Raw genomic sequence first — 13920 nt, forward strand, 5'->3', positions numbered from 1 at the left:
ACACTTATTTCCCTGTGTAGTATGTTCAAAAGTTGTTGTTTTTTTCTTTTCTGTACATTATGTAGTTTTTCAAATGTGTAGGCTATATATTCTCTTGCTATTTATCAGGGGTCAGCCAAACCCCTTAGATGTAACATATTTACTTGAAGTATCCACTGATATTTTCATCATTCTCTGATGCCGGTTAGTGATCAATCACATGATATGCAAATTAAATGTTTTATATTTGATTTTATTTAATTTGCAATAAGACATAATTATTCTCTTAAGCCTCTTTGACTCAAAATTTTATTTTTAATTTCATCAGCCATATAATTTTTTAGCACCTAATACTTTTTAGATCATAGCTGCATTCACAGTTTTACCATTAACTCTTTCTGTGAAGTTTCTCCAGCATTCTCCAGGATTTTATCTTGCATTTCATAAGTTCTGAATTACATTCTGTATCTTCCAGTGTTGGTTTCTGCAGTCCTGAAGAAAAACGTTATTTTCATACTTTCCTGTCTGGTCAGCACTGATCTCCAGACAGCGTTTGGTTTCTCTGTTCTGTATGGCCTGTCCCTGAAAATAAACAATGATGTGGTTTTTTCCAAGCAAGGTTTATGTAATATCATAGCATCAATGTTTGGGGTGTAATTATTTGTTCACCTGTTTGAAGTCCCAGTACATATGCTTTGGTTTTTCAGTGTCTGAACACCAGGACAGCTCTGGAAACCTGCCTGAGCCGGGATCAATTAGACAGCGGTTCCTGCTGTTTTGAAGGGACTGAAGGGGATGTGCAAATATCTCACCACTTGCTGTATAGTAAAATATCTGTGTGATGAGAAACTGGAGTTTTGTCAAATAATCCCCAAAAATACAGTTTGGAAATAAGAAGAGCAGAGAAGAGAAGAGAAGTGAAGAGAAGAGAAGAGAAGAGCAGAGTAAAGAAGACAAGACAAGAGATTACCTGTGATCCCATAAAATGACATGGATATAAAATGGGTGTGTTCTCTTCAAGTGGCCCCTTATCCAAACATAAACTTGTTTGCAGATCATTAATCAGCTGTTTTGATAGAGATAAGGACATCCTATTAAATTTTCAAACACTTCAGAATTGTTCCTGTAGAGCTGATCTCTCAGACTTGATCTTGCATCATACTGAACTGTATGTCACTCACCACTCCATAACCTAATAAATTAATGGGATTTAACTTGGGATATACATTTTCCAGATACCATTTAAATGGTTTGCATTTTAGCCTTTCTCTCAATTTCTTTCTCTCTGATACATCACCAATGTCTATCCCATGGCTCTATGGGAAAAGGAGAGAACAGATACACAGGACTGTTTGCGAATCGTAAGAACCAGAACAATTTAACATTTCAAACCTCTTGGTTCACTTCGGAGGTTTAAAACTGAATCTGACAGAATCAACTGGCCTTGAAAATCCAGACTTTAATTGGCTGAAACTTTAAATTAGATCTACCTGTATAGGAAGACCCCAGGCGATGTTCACATTTATTTTGTATTCATCCATCCAAACTTCTGCCACTCTGAGTGCATTTCTCTTCATGACACTGCTAAGATCAGGCATGTAGGGTTTGTGTGCCCTCTCAATGTGAGCAACTTTAGAGCAGGGTACAACCTCTATACTTCCTCCGCACAGCCACACCTGAGCCAAAACACATGGAAGAAAACCTCAACACTGTGCAATGACTACTAAATATAATATATTACGTTGGTGATAATTGATGGCTGTTGTTAAACTCCTTTAAAAAAAATGAACAACTGAGATTGTAATGGAGCCAAGACGCAAAGCAGCCATTACACGAGATGTGTGGTTTTCATTGTTCAGATATTTTATTTCAGTGTATTTTTTGTCCTTCAAACACTTTTGTGTGTACAACTAAGAATTTCTTTTTTCCTCTCATCCCGAGCCTCGTTTGCTAACTTCAAAACAATTGTAAAGTGAATAATAAAGGCTTGTGATATGCACTTTTATTTGAGAGAGAGAGAGAGAGAGACCAACCCTGAAGTAATTTAGTTCAAAAAACACATAAATTGTTTTTATGTATTTTTTTCCTCATATTTATTTGTTTGGTCAATGTATTTTGGGGTTTTGGATCATTTACTGTTGTATGCTGTGAATTAACTGAAAAAAATATAGTATCATTTAAGGAGAATGATCAACATGTTTGAGAATTACCCGTATTCCTAATTCAACATTCTCTCCTCCATACACCTTCATCCCTCCGTCCAGAGTCCCAATCTCACCAAAGAACAGGCGATCCACCACAAGTATTCCCATTACAGAGGGACTCCTGGAGAACAGGAAGAGGATGAATCTGTTACACTCACATCTGAGATGGATTACATTATAAAATATTAAACCAGCAACACACACTCACTTTCCTGGCTGTGAAGGATCGTTTTTTTCATACCACTTCTGAGGGAATCCCACGTACATACACCAGAGAGCCCAGTCAAAACCATGAGCAGAGGCGAAATATTCTGTCACCTGCAAGTCGTAGTAATTGACTTTATCAAACACAGGGCTCAGGACCAGTGTACGGTCAGCCTGGATACGTGCAAGCAGAGGCTCCGCCCTAAAAGAGGGAGAGTTCTTGAGAAACATTTCATACACCTTAAAACCAAACTGTTTTGAATGTAGTTTAAAAAATAAATAATAATTTAAATAAATAATAAAGGAGTATTATTATTAGCTAACTGAGCAAATGTTTAAGTTACTGGCAGACAATGAAAGCTGAAGTACTAAAACTACTTCGCACCAGTTATACAGTATCATTCTAAGACAGAGAATCTCATCTAGCTAAACAAATATTTAATTTATTGGCAAATACTGAAGTCAGCTGAGCAATTTCACACCATTTGACATGGACCTCAATGTGGGCGTCTAAAATGGCAACCACATCCCCAGTGGCTGTCTCCCACCCTGAGATTCTGGCCTGGGAAAGTCCTTTCTGCTCTGAATGGGTCACCATTTTCACCAGGCCTGAGTGCTTCTCATTGATGGAGCTGATATAAACATGTAGCTGTGCTTTCAGATCTTCTGCAGAAGAGATACATACAAAATGAATAGCTCATTTTGTGCACAATATGCATCTAAAACGAGGGTTGGATGGGGTTTTGAGAGAAATAAACCATTTGTGCTGTGGTCGTCGACCAGTATGATCTCTTTGAGCAGGTGGGCTGGAGTTCTGTTGATAATGCTGCAAATGGCTCTTTGAATGACAGACAGAGCCTCATCCAGATAAATCAGCACCACGCTGAGGGTGGGCAGATTTTGAGGGTATTCACGGTCAATGCATCTACAGAAATGGATGAATGCATCAAGACAGATGTTGAATTTCAGAGCATGTCCATCAACTGCTGAAACTCACCTGTGGTCTCGAGTGTCCGGTAACTCCCGGTCCAGAGGCAACTGGTCACTAAGAAAGGCATTATAGCCGTATTTCTGAAAGAGATCCTCAGCCTTCCTCTGGTCATCCTCAGAGAGTTCAACAGTCCATACCTTGAAGAGATTTGAGTTTGGAAACAGCTTCTTTGCTGGCTTCGTCTCATTTTTTATTTTAAGGCTTTTCTCTTCTGCAAAATAAAAATTTCATTTTAAACAGCACTGTGGACAAGAATTGCTTCAAATAAATACAAACCCACCAAAATAGTAATTTAAGTGTACATATAAAACTATAAGTGCACTCATTTTTTAAAAATTTTGATCAGTACTCTTGAAAAATATTTTTCATGTTTTAAAAAAGATATTTTTTACAAAAACTTCAAAAAAGTGATATCAGTAGTCTAGCAACAGCTGTGAGTTGGCAGACAGGTTGAGATCACATGACCACATAAAAACTACACGCTTTAATGGAAATTTGGTATAATGTAACAAGAAAGAAAAATACTAAGATGGGTAGCCCATGACAAAGACTTCAAGCCAGGAATGCATGACTCAAATTTAAAATATTGGATCAATAAAGGAGTTACAGCCTTTTGTAATTTAATCAATAATGGGGAAATAAGAAGTTTTCAATATCTGAAAGACAAATTTAGTCTGGATAATCGAGACTTCTTCCGATACCTGCAACTAAGAGAATACTATAATAAAGAAATTAATATAACATAATATGAGGAAGGAAAGCGATAACAAGAAGATGGCTCAAACCTGAGCCACCCAGCCATACTCAGTGGACATTGTGCAGGAAATATTCACCATGGAAAAATGACTTTTATTCTGAGATTGGAAGAAGCAGAATTTAAAGAAAAATGGGACAAATGGATAGCTTATAAAATAGCATTAGAAACTGTGTAATCTGAATGTTTTTATTTATTTAATTTTTTATCACGACATCCGGGTTGCTGTCTTATGTTTAATTGTTCATTTTATTTCAGCATTCTGTAAACATACTCAAAACTGAGATCATCATGTTATGTGTTGTATCTGCTTAAAACAATAAAGATAAGAGTGAAAAAAAAAAAAAACTACAGGCTTTATCTTCATAGTCGTTCTGCTTTTGGCTGTTTCCATGCATTAATAACAGCTGACTGTGAATGAAACGTTAAACATTTGCATTGGTCACTGAAGACTTTTGCATACAAAACAGATAATATTTTGAAGACTGTTCACCCTATGCCATAGAAGATCTATATTAGGTTAATTTAAAGTTACAGTAATTTTAAGGTTATTTTATTTTTCCTAATGCAATATATATATATATATATACAAACACACACACACACACACACACACACACACATATATATATATATATATATATATATATATATATATATATATATATATATATATATATATATAATAAATAAATATTTTTTTAATGCATTTTAATAATCTAAAGAATGTTTTACCACTATAAAGAATCGTTTGTGCAATGAAAAGGTTCCATGGATAAATGATGTTCTTGCATCACTGATACCAATAAAGAACATTTCATTTTAAGATTGTTGCCAACCTAACAGTTTTGGTTACCATTTATTTCTGTTGTACCCAAAAATTGTCAAGATTTTTTCAAAATTATGGTTCACAGAAAAAAAGTTAGGCTGAGCAAATGACGAACTTTAAGAAAATAAACAGGGTCAGTTATGATTTCATGCCAACTTTAACGTTTGCTTAAAGAGTAAAGCAACTGTTGTTGATGTTTTTTAAATCCAATTCCCTTGATAAAAAGATTTGACATTAACTCACCCACTGCTATTAGATGAGCCTCCAGTTTGTCTAGCTTGGTAAGAAGAAGTGCACTGTGTAGTGATAATTTCTGTTGGACCTGGTGGAGCTGCTTCTCTTGAGTTTGGATTTCCCACTTGACAGAGCTCGTATAGAGAAAAACCACAGCAATGGACAAGACTGGAAACAAAGTCTTTACACTGCTTATTCTCATGATGATCAGACCAGGAAAGGTCACCGAATGAGATGTTTTCTAGATTATTTCCGTCTTTAGGTTTTAAGGCTGGTACTGGTTCAAACTGTACGCTTCAAGCATTTGTGAAACTAACGCTTGCTGAGTATTTGTGATACTGATATGGTCACATTAATCATAATATTGGGAGGGAGAAAACCAGGACACTGAATCCTGGTAGAGGTGGTAGAGTTAAACACTGGGTACGACTTATCAGTCCATCAGCATAACATAACAATCGATATAAACCAAAACAGGTCTGCAGATATTTGACTGCAGGCTCAGGCTAAATAGAACTATAAAAATGATAAATTAGAAATAAACTTGCTAAATTATACAACTGATATAAACATGTTAAAATGTAAATATTAAAACATTGAAATTGGTTTTAAAATGTTAGCATTGAAGTTTATGTCATGTTAATTTATGAATTACAGGTGACACTTGTTACAGCAATAATGACTTTATGTAATAAAAACACATTTTTATTTGATAAGTTACACAGGCCATTTAACATAAGATTCTTGTTTACAGTCACTCTGAAAATGAAGTGCTGGTGAACTGGTTTTCAGTTTTATTTGCATAGTCTTTTCACAACACATATCGTTCAAAAGAAGTTTTACAAAAACTAAGCTCCACCCGAGAAAACTGCGGCCAGAAAAGCTGCTCTTGTTCTCTTCTCCTCTCCTCCACACATACTTCTTTTTAATCACTAGAGGGAGGCATCTCTTGAGCATCAGCTGAGGGAACACATCCTATCCTTGAAAGGGACTTTGATACAACACATTAACTTGTACCAAATAAGAGATGTTTTCAGGACCTAAATGCAAAGTGGTACATATTTCATTAGTTTACAAAACATCTTTGCTTAACCCTTATGTTGTGTTCTGATCACTAGTGTTTACGATTTCCTTTTCACCCAAAATGCTAGTTAATGTTTATTGTATTGGACAAACTTAATGATTTTCCTCACCCGGGATGTAACTACTTCACAATTGTTTTCCTATAATTTTTTTTTATATTTAGCATATCTTTATTTCAAAAAGTGCATATTTACAAAGCTAAAACATGGCACAAACAGACATTAAAAATATTTAAAGCACAACAAAAAAGTTGTTTAATATTGCTACATATTATTGTAAGCGATGGATGAAAGCTCTTACATTTTCTGGACAAATTTCAGTAAAAAATATCCATTCCTTCTTACATTTTTCCCTGGCCCATGCACTATGAGTTCCCAAAAGCCATTGTAAAGCTTTCGAATTTAAAACAAGTTTGTTTAGTTGGAAGCAGCATTAGGGTGAAGGGATTTGACTCGAGCCATACGGGAAAGTCCTAAACGCAGCCCCTGTCCTGGAGACTTCACATGTGCATTCTGAGACGCACCGGGACTCCGGCCAAGCAGACCTGGAGATAGAGTTAAAAAGAGTTTACAAAGGACACTTTTCTGTTGTGGGCTGTTCTGGTGAATATTCACAGCTGCAGTGATGGTCTGAGCCTTTAGTCTCACCAGGGGGATTCCACTTAGTCAGTCTGGCCCCTGCAGGACTGGAGCAGACTGCAGGTTTAGAGAGAAGCGGAGCAGTAGGCGCCTTCTTCAGTCCAGACACAGGAGCAGCAGGACTCCGACAGGTCGCTGGGCTGGGAGCTGTCAGACAAAGAGAAATGATAGTGTAGTTGATATGGTCTTTTGCCAGACTGTAAAACTTAAAAACAGAAAAAAAAATGTACCTGAGCCTTTGGCTTTTGAGGCTTTTGTTGCCTTTTCGTCTTTCTTTTTGGTCTTATTCTTTGCATCTGCTGATGCCTTCTTTTCTGTCTTTTGTTTCACAACCTTATTTTTTGTTTTCACAGTGAATGTCTCGTCTTCGCTCTCATCTTCTTCAGTGAAATCTGCGTCACTTTCTGAATCTGCAACAGGAACAAGCTTAAACAAACGGCTACATTTTGTATCTGAAGTACAGAAGTATTAAGCTTCATCATGTAAACACTGAAAACAGTCCAGCCCATAATAATTATGAGCGTGAAGGTCCTCAGGTTACCTGGTGTGTCCTGAAGCTGGTAGTCCTCATCGTCTCTGTTGTCCTTCTTATCCTTCAGTGGTTTTCTCTGCTCCTCCGAGGTTTCCTTCTGTTTAGAAACCCTGGTAGGGGAGGCATCTACACTGATCAGATTCAGTCCTGAAAACAGAACGGTAATAAACACTGAAATCACATATTGTAACATAAGATAACAGTCACAAAACTCTTGTTTATTTTCATATCAGTTTCATAGGGTTCTCAGAAAGATACTTTTTAAACACACTGATTTTTACATTTTCAAATGTCAGAGTGAGAATTCTGTAGTTACCTAAACTTTTGCCATCAATGCTACAATTGGACAGCACTGGAGGAGAATCTGGACGAGGCTGACATTCACTGACTGTACAAAATCAAGTTTTGTTTAGAGGTTTTTGCATGCAAATATGTCAAATAAAGCTCGATACATATGTATTAGAATCTGTAAAAAATAATCAGATAAAAAAACTATCAGTATGTGACCCTGTAAAAAACTAAATAATTATGCATTATTACCTAAAAGGCTGCCCTCAGCGCTGCAGTGTATTAGAACAGGTGGTGAACACTGAGATCTGTCCTGTTCATCTGCTGTAAATAACAGTAAAATATAGCTTTTCTCTTTAATGAACTCCATGATGCTTTATTACAGTAGAAGTACATTCACCTGTTTTGGTTGTAGGCTCTCCATCTTGTGTTCTTGAAGAGTCCAGCAATGATAATGATAGAGCTGTCTCCAAATCTCTTTCATAAAATGTTTCCTCCAGAGGCATCCTGAAATAACACAGTGGTGCCATTAAACATTTGTAGACACAGTGGTCGATATGGAGATACTATAATTAGAAATCAAATGTGTTTTGATTAAAAAAATAAAGTTTTCTGTAACCTCTGCCTGCTTCCTGAGCTGGTGAAATCAGCCACTTCATTTGGAGAGGCACTCAATGTTTTGAGGTTTCTCTCAGAATCAGGGTCTTTAATGGCCATTCGAGCTTTTTTGGGAGGAGGTTTTACACAGGCAAAATCCTCATCTGTCAGATAAATCGTGTAAACATGTTTATAGGTCCAACTAGCTTTAGTTCTGCGTTTTGAAGTAATGATGTCTCACCATCATCGTTTTGGAAGTCTGTGTAGTTTACAGCTTTCTTATTTCTGATGACAGAAAACAGATTACATCAAACAAGACACTAATAATCTAAATTTCTAAACTCACGGTGATTGTTTATGAAAATATTAGGACATTAAACGCCAAAGACAATCAACTGTCAGATACTACAACAAGCACATATATAAAGTGACATGACAGCCATAAACTAAGGTAACTTTATACGAACCTGGATGGTCGGTTCATTCTTTAAATCAAAAAGTGAAACTAAAATATCACGTTAACTTATGCCCCGTGAATATATTCAAACACTGACACCACCGCTGTTTTAACAACGCTACTGGACCTTATGCTGCAAAACAACCAGCTATCAAAATAATTATAAGTTTAAAAACATAATGGTCAATTAGAAAGTCTGTCGTTGTGTCATAAGATTTATTTGCACGTTGTTTTGGTGTTGAGGTGATTCACACTACCGTAACCCGCCTGAAAACAAACGACGGAAATCTATCTGAATACACTAATTTGTAATTCAATACAATCTTTTCTTTCGCTGTGACTCCAGTTTTACACTAAGTAATAAAGTGTATAGTAAAATAAAAATATGTATAATATAATAAAAATATGTTAAAGTTCGACGAAACTTCCTTTATCTGGTACAAGCTTGTTGTGTGTTTTGTAGAAATCTCGAATCTGCGGATTTGGTTCTGTATGCTAAGTGTGGACGCGGGAATACGTCACACTATACATTTATAAATGAATATATTTTGTTTTATGTTAGAATGGGAAGAGTTTTGGGTTCTTCGACAAAAACTCTTCTTATCTAATAAAGTTGAAGCCTCTATTAAAATTACCCATAATTGTAATCCGATAAATTATAAACTTGCTAAATTTAACCATATTTGACCCAATTGCTCCTTTTGCCTTTTTCCAACTTTGTTAAAAATATTTACATACAAACTTTTGTATAACCACAAAATTTTTTTTGTTTGTTATTCTTTCAATTTAGACCCTTCTCATTGTAAATGTATTATTCATTTATTTCTTTATCGTGCAAAATATTACATTTATAAGTGTACATTTTAAAAGAAAACTCCCAACTTTTTATTTTTAGAAAAAAAAATTATATGTATGTAAACTCTTTAAGAAACTCTAATAATTCTATTGCATGTAAGACTCTTAAGTCTTATAAGCTAACATAGTTTGCTTTTGGAGTATTGTTTGTAACCCTCATTGTCTTTTGTTCTTACTTTGTAATTATATTTGTTGTTCTTCTATTGCATAATAATAATAATAATAATAATAAAATATATTTCTGTGAACATTTTCTGTCAATTTTCCTAATCTTGTTTTTCTAACAAAATATCATTAAGAAATACTTAGAAGAATACTTTGGCCTAAATAAATAAATAAAATGTAGGAGGTTATGAAAAATATAGTCTTTTGAATTATGATATTATATACCCCCCCCCCCCCCCTTATTTTTTCTTCTGGAAATGTGTGCACATTTAATTAGACAATTAATTATTTGCATTAAATTGCATACAGTGTTGGGAAGGTTACTTTGGAAATAAAAGATCACAAGTTACCCTATTTAAAACTTAATAAGCAATGTAACAATTTCATTTTATTAAAGTAATGTAACTGATTACATTTGATTACTTATTGATACATTTTCTATCTTCAGTGACAGAAGGCATCATGCACATCAAAATCAGGCATAGCAACAAATTAGTATTCTTCAGTATATAGCTTTTTACAGAAAATATTCAGATTAAACCCACTTTAATTTAATTACACGTTTTTTTTTCATGGATTACAGTTATTTTGTAATTAAATTATGTAACACTCTTTTATAGCGTAAGCAGGTTACAGTGTGACTTGTCTCTTTTTAAGGCCCTTCATCCAAAAATAGCCAAAGTGAAGCCGTTGACGGAAACAAAACAGAATGTGGAAAGGTTTATTCTTAGAGACTCAGAGACTCAGATTGATCTTTCAGACTGATTCAGAGAGTTCATTATTCACCTCTAATGATGGGAAAGTCAATGTTAAACCAGTTAAATTTCCAATGTGGAGTCCAGCAACCAACAAGTGACAAACAGATGAATTTGAATGAGCTTACTTACTGAAGACAAAGGCACAAATAAAAGAACACATTTTCTTTAATCAAGAAACAAAATTTTATTTAAAATGAGTATATCATTTCACTGCACATCTAACCTTTAAAGCAAACATATAAATACCATAAATTAAACATACTGAATTCATTAAATAAATAAATACTTTCTTTGTTTGACCATTTTCGTCCACAGGTGGTGTCCAGCACCAAAGACAAATTTGTGGTGGCAGGAGAAGAAACTAGTACAAAGAACAAAGTAGGTTTTGGTGAGATGGAGATACACGACAGCCTAAATAATCTGTAGATTTCTACTTTTAAAAATAAAGGTTCTTTATTGGTATTGATAGTTCCATGGACTTTCATGGAACCTTTATATCGCACAAAGGTTCTTTGAAGTGGAAAAAATTTTATAAGAAAAATAAAAAACATTTATTTTGGAACCTTTATTTTTAAGAGCGTACAAGTGAAGTTTGTTTGAAATATATGTCCTTAAAAACACTTATTTATGATGAAAATATTATGGTGGCACACTCAAACTTTGCGGTTCAACAGTCACGCCAGAATGACAATCTGTAAGTTTATCCAACAACTGCTGAAACCCGGGGACTGCCGGGGCTCGTGTCGTGAAGAAGATCCCACGGGTCATCATCGGAAGGAGAAACCAGAGTCTCCCTGGAGATGTTTCGACCTTCTGACGGCTCAGAGTCTGTGTCCCCATCGTCCTCTTGAGCAGCTCTAGAGTCTGACGCCTCTCCGTACCGGAGCGCGTTCAGCGGGTCTGATGGATTCACCTGCCGGTTCCTCCTCTCCCGGTGCTGCAGGCGCTCCAGTGGAACAGTGTTCTTCTCGGATAAGAAGAGAGAGGACTGAGGGAGGTTTTGTCCCGCTATGAACACCTGTTTCGCCCCGTCCAGGTTAAGCAGTATGCCATGATTGGTGGAGTAATAAACGTCACGATGGTTTTCCAAAAGTTTGTGGTGAAACAGACAGTCTTCCTTATTGCAAACAGTCTAAAGATATTAAAACATACAAATAGTTAAATAACGAATCAAACTTATTTCAAGCTTCATTTCTACATTTTCTTGCGTTTTCGCCAGCTGCAAAAAAATAAATTAAAAAAAAATAAAAATAATAATAATAATATATATATATATATATATATATATATATATATATATATATATATATATATATATATATATATGTCTATATTTTATTAGCTGATATAGGCTATTGCAACTTTATAAAAGGCTAGGGTACTGAAAGCCACCAAAAATTTCAAACACAACATTTTCACCCCCAAAAGCTGTATATTTAACGTTAGGCTAGTTTATTGTAAAATTAGTTGAAATCTCCCATTATATTTATTAGTATTTCACCCTATGTAGGCTAGTTAAAAATATATATATATATATTTGCAAAAATTAATGTATTTAGGTTTATTCTGTGACTTTACCATTTAAATAAAACCAGTCAAATTCAATGTTACAATTTTTAGATTACATTCCGACTGCACTTATATAGCTGTATTCCTATTAATAAGATAATAAAAGATAATACCTACTTGTTATACCTTATTTTTTATTTGTTTGAATACTTACAGATGTGTAAAGAGTTCCTTCTGCGTCCATGCACAAAAATCGGTTACTTTTCACTCCAAATATTGCCAGACGGTCTCTGCTCTCTGCTTTCAATAAAATAACACCTGTTGAATGCAGAACACAAAGAGGAATAAGAAGGACATTATTTTATAGATAAAACAATGATAAATACATAGGTTATATAAAAAAAATAGTCATGATTCATAGACTGATGAGAGATTAATTTTTATTTTACTGGCCTAATATCCTTAATATGGATATTATGCTGATCAAAAACAAGAAGGGCTACTCACTGTAGGACCCCCGGTTTGTAGTTTTGCGCACATGTCCATTCGGACTGATCTCCAAGTAGAAGTTGTTTAAGTCCGAGGTGGTCTGAAGGTGGATGTACCTCCGCGGGTTCCCCCAGCTGGAGCCCAGGAGGGGAGAGGGGTTAGGGGCAGCATCCGCAGGTCTGAATCCCTGTAGAGCCGTGATCCACAGCGCGAGGACGGAGGAGAGCAGCACGTGCAGATTGGAAAGTGCGCAACGCATCTTCACGAAGCGCAAAACCAGTGTGCAGAGCTGAAGGACTTGTGATGCGTGAAAGTTTGTGAGCGTGGCTATTTAAACGCATCCTGTGCCAGTCCTTTACGCAACAATCGCCCGCAGAGCCAGAGGATGTGAGGAGGCGGATTCAGCATGTTTGTTATGAAGGTAATTGACTGGTTAACCATAATTGGCTTGTCAATTTGGCACAGCTTTGACTTTCTATGTATCTTGACATCTTGCTGTCAAAACAAAACTGAAAACAAGAATACATTTTAAAAGCTTTTGTGCATGTGAGAATCAGTTGGTTGTCTCCCAATATTTAAAAAAAATGTTAATTCAACTAACTGTGAAATATCACCTATGTTCATTTAGGCTATTTAGGATTGTCTAACAAAATGTACAGACCTCTTAGGGCGGTATCTTTTTTTATCTACACCAAAATGTCACATATTAGTACTTTAAGAGTTAATCTTATTCAGTAACAGTTTTGTACCATTTCTTTGCACCTGTATTGTGCCTGAACGCATGCTTAGTGTCCTGAACAGATATGTATAGTATGACCCCAATCTGAACTTCTTAAAGTAGGCCAGCAGAGGGAACCTGTGCCTCATCCACGCACAAGTTACGCACCAAAAATTGAGCAAAGCTGTGTGCGATAACGCTGAAATTGTAAAAAAACAAACATACACATGAAAAATAAAACATAATCATTATCAATATATAACATAATGATATATAATAACATACTATTAAATTAAATTTAAATGTATGCATTTAGCATGCGCTTTTATCCAAAGCGACTTACAGTGCCAGTGCATTCAGGGTATCAATTTTTACATATCATGTGTTCCCGGGGAATCGAACCCCCAACCTTGCAGTGCTCTACCAGTTGAGCAACAGGAACACTATTTAATTTAACACTATTTATTTAACACATTATATAATATACCTATAAACTAATGACTGTACATATCTTTTATATTTGTATCATATTATTAATTTTTGAATACTTTATTTTTCTATTTGTATTTTAGAATTAGAAAATGGAAACGATTTGTATTTTTTTAAGCAATTTGTAAAGAATTAACCATAATTTGG

At 35.2% G+C, this 13920-nt stretch overlaps 3 protein-coding genes across 5 annotated transcripts; all 3 read right to left on the minus strand.

The window, feature by feature from the left end:
• Window positions 1-98: 98 nt before the first annotated feature.
• On the minus strand, window positions 99-5477 carry LOC113059897 (probable polypeptide N-acetylgalactosaminyltransferase 8). Its single transcript, XM_026228565.1, has 11 exons — window positions 5205-5477; window positions 3385-3589; window positions 3146-3312; window positions 2870-3053; window positions 2392-2589; window positions 2190-2304; window positions 1470-1655; window positions 1161-1295; window positions 950-1045; window positions 649-813; window positions 99-561 (listed from the first exon to the last, which is right to left on the minus strand). The coding sequence occupies exons 1-11, from the start codon at window positions 5395-5397 to the stop codon at window positions 421-423; spliced, it is 1785 nt and encodes a 594-aa protein (XP_026084350.1). The 5' UTR covers window positions 5398-5477; the 3' UTR covers window positions 99-420.
• A 418-nt stretch (window positions 5478-5895) lies between these two features.
• Window positions 5896-9194, minus strand: LOC113059913 (RAD51-associated protein 1-like). Of its 3 annotated transcripts, none has more exons than XM_026228604.1 (10): window positions 8801-9194; window positions 8575-8618; window positions 8356-8497; window positions 8137-8243; window positions 7989-8057; window positions 7765-7836; window positions 7458-7595; window positions 7147-7326; window positions 6926-7063; window positions 5897-6822 (listed from the first exon to the last, which is right to left on the minus strand). In XM_026228604.1, exons 1-10 carry the CDS (start codon window positions 8815-8817, stop codon window positions 6695-6697), a joined length of 1035 nt encoding a protein of 344 aa, XP_026084389.1. In that variant the 5' UTR covers window positions 8818-9194; the 3' UTR covers window positions 5897-6694. The 3 variants fall into 3 exon arrangements, with proteins under 3 accessions (XP_026084398.1, XP_026084389.1, XP_026084379.1); XM_026228594.1 differs by having other exon boundaries at window positions 7989-8060; window positions 8801-9193; XM_026228613.1 differs by lacking the exon at window positions 7989-8057 and having other exon boundaries at window positions 5896-6822.
• Window positions 9195-11177: 1983 nt separating this feature from the next.
• LOC113056268 (fibroblast growth factor 23-like) lies at window positions 11178-12825 on the minus strand. The gene is made up of 3 exons (XM_026222906.1): window positions 12585-12825; window positions 12292-12395; window positions 11178-11700 (listed from the first exon to the last, which is right to left on the minus strand). The coding sequence occupies exons 1-3, from the start codon at window positions 12823-12825 to the stop codon at window positions 11269-11271; spliced, it is 777 nt and encodes a 258-aa protein (XP_026078691.1). The 3' UTR covers window positions 11178-11268.
• Window positions 12826-13920: the final 1095 nt, after the last annotated feature.

Source organism: Carassius auratus, chromosome 4 (genome assembly GCF_003368295.1).
Source record: "Carassius auratus strain Wakin chromosome 4, ASM336829v1, whole genome shotgun sequence".
Lineage (NCBI taxonomy): Eukaryota > Metazoa > Chordata > Actinopteri > Cypriniformes > Cyprinidae > Carassius > Carassius auratus.

Excerpts from the sequence above, each read along its gene's own strand:
- LOC113059897 (XM_026228565.1), bottom strand. The coding sequence starts at position 5,397 with ATGAGAATAAGCAGTGTAAAGACTTTGTTTCCAGTCTTGTCCATTGCT. Across the intron at positions 3,590-5,204 it reads GGCTCATCTAATAGCAGTGG|AAGAGAAAAGCCTTAAAATA; the intron begins GTGAGTTAATGT and ends TTTATTTTGCAG. Across the intron at positions 3,313-3,384 it reads CCGGACACTCGAGACCACAG|ATGCATTGACCGTGAATACC; the intron begins GTGAGTTTCAGC and ends CCATTTCTGTAG.
- LOC113059913 (XM_026228594.1), bottom strand. Across the intron at positions 8,244-8,355 it reads AGCTCAGGAAGCAGGCAGAG|GATGCCTCTGGAGGAAACAT; the intron begins GTTACAGAAAAC and ends GTGTTATTTCAG. Across the intron at positions 7,327-7,457 it reads CCAGCTTCAGGACACACCAG|ATTCAGAAAGTGACGCAGAT; the intron begins GTAACCTGAGGA and ends TTCCTGTTGCAG.
- LOC113056268 (XM_026222906.1), bottom strand. The coding sequence starts at position 12,825 with ATGCGTTGCGCACTTTCCAATCTGCACGTGCTGCTCTCCTCCGTCCTC. Across the intron at positions 12,396-12,584 it reads TACAAACCGGGGGTCCTACA|GTGTTATTTTATTGAAAGCA; the intron begins GTGAGTAGCCCT and ends TGCATTCAACAG. Across the intron at positions 11,701-12,291 it reads AAGGAACTCTTTACACATCT|ACTGTTTGCAATAAGGAAGA; the intron begins GTAAGTATTCAA and ends TAATATCTTTAG.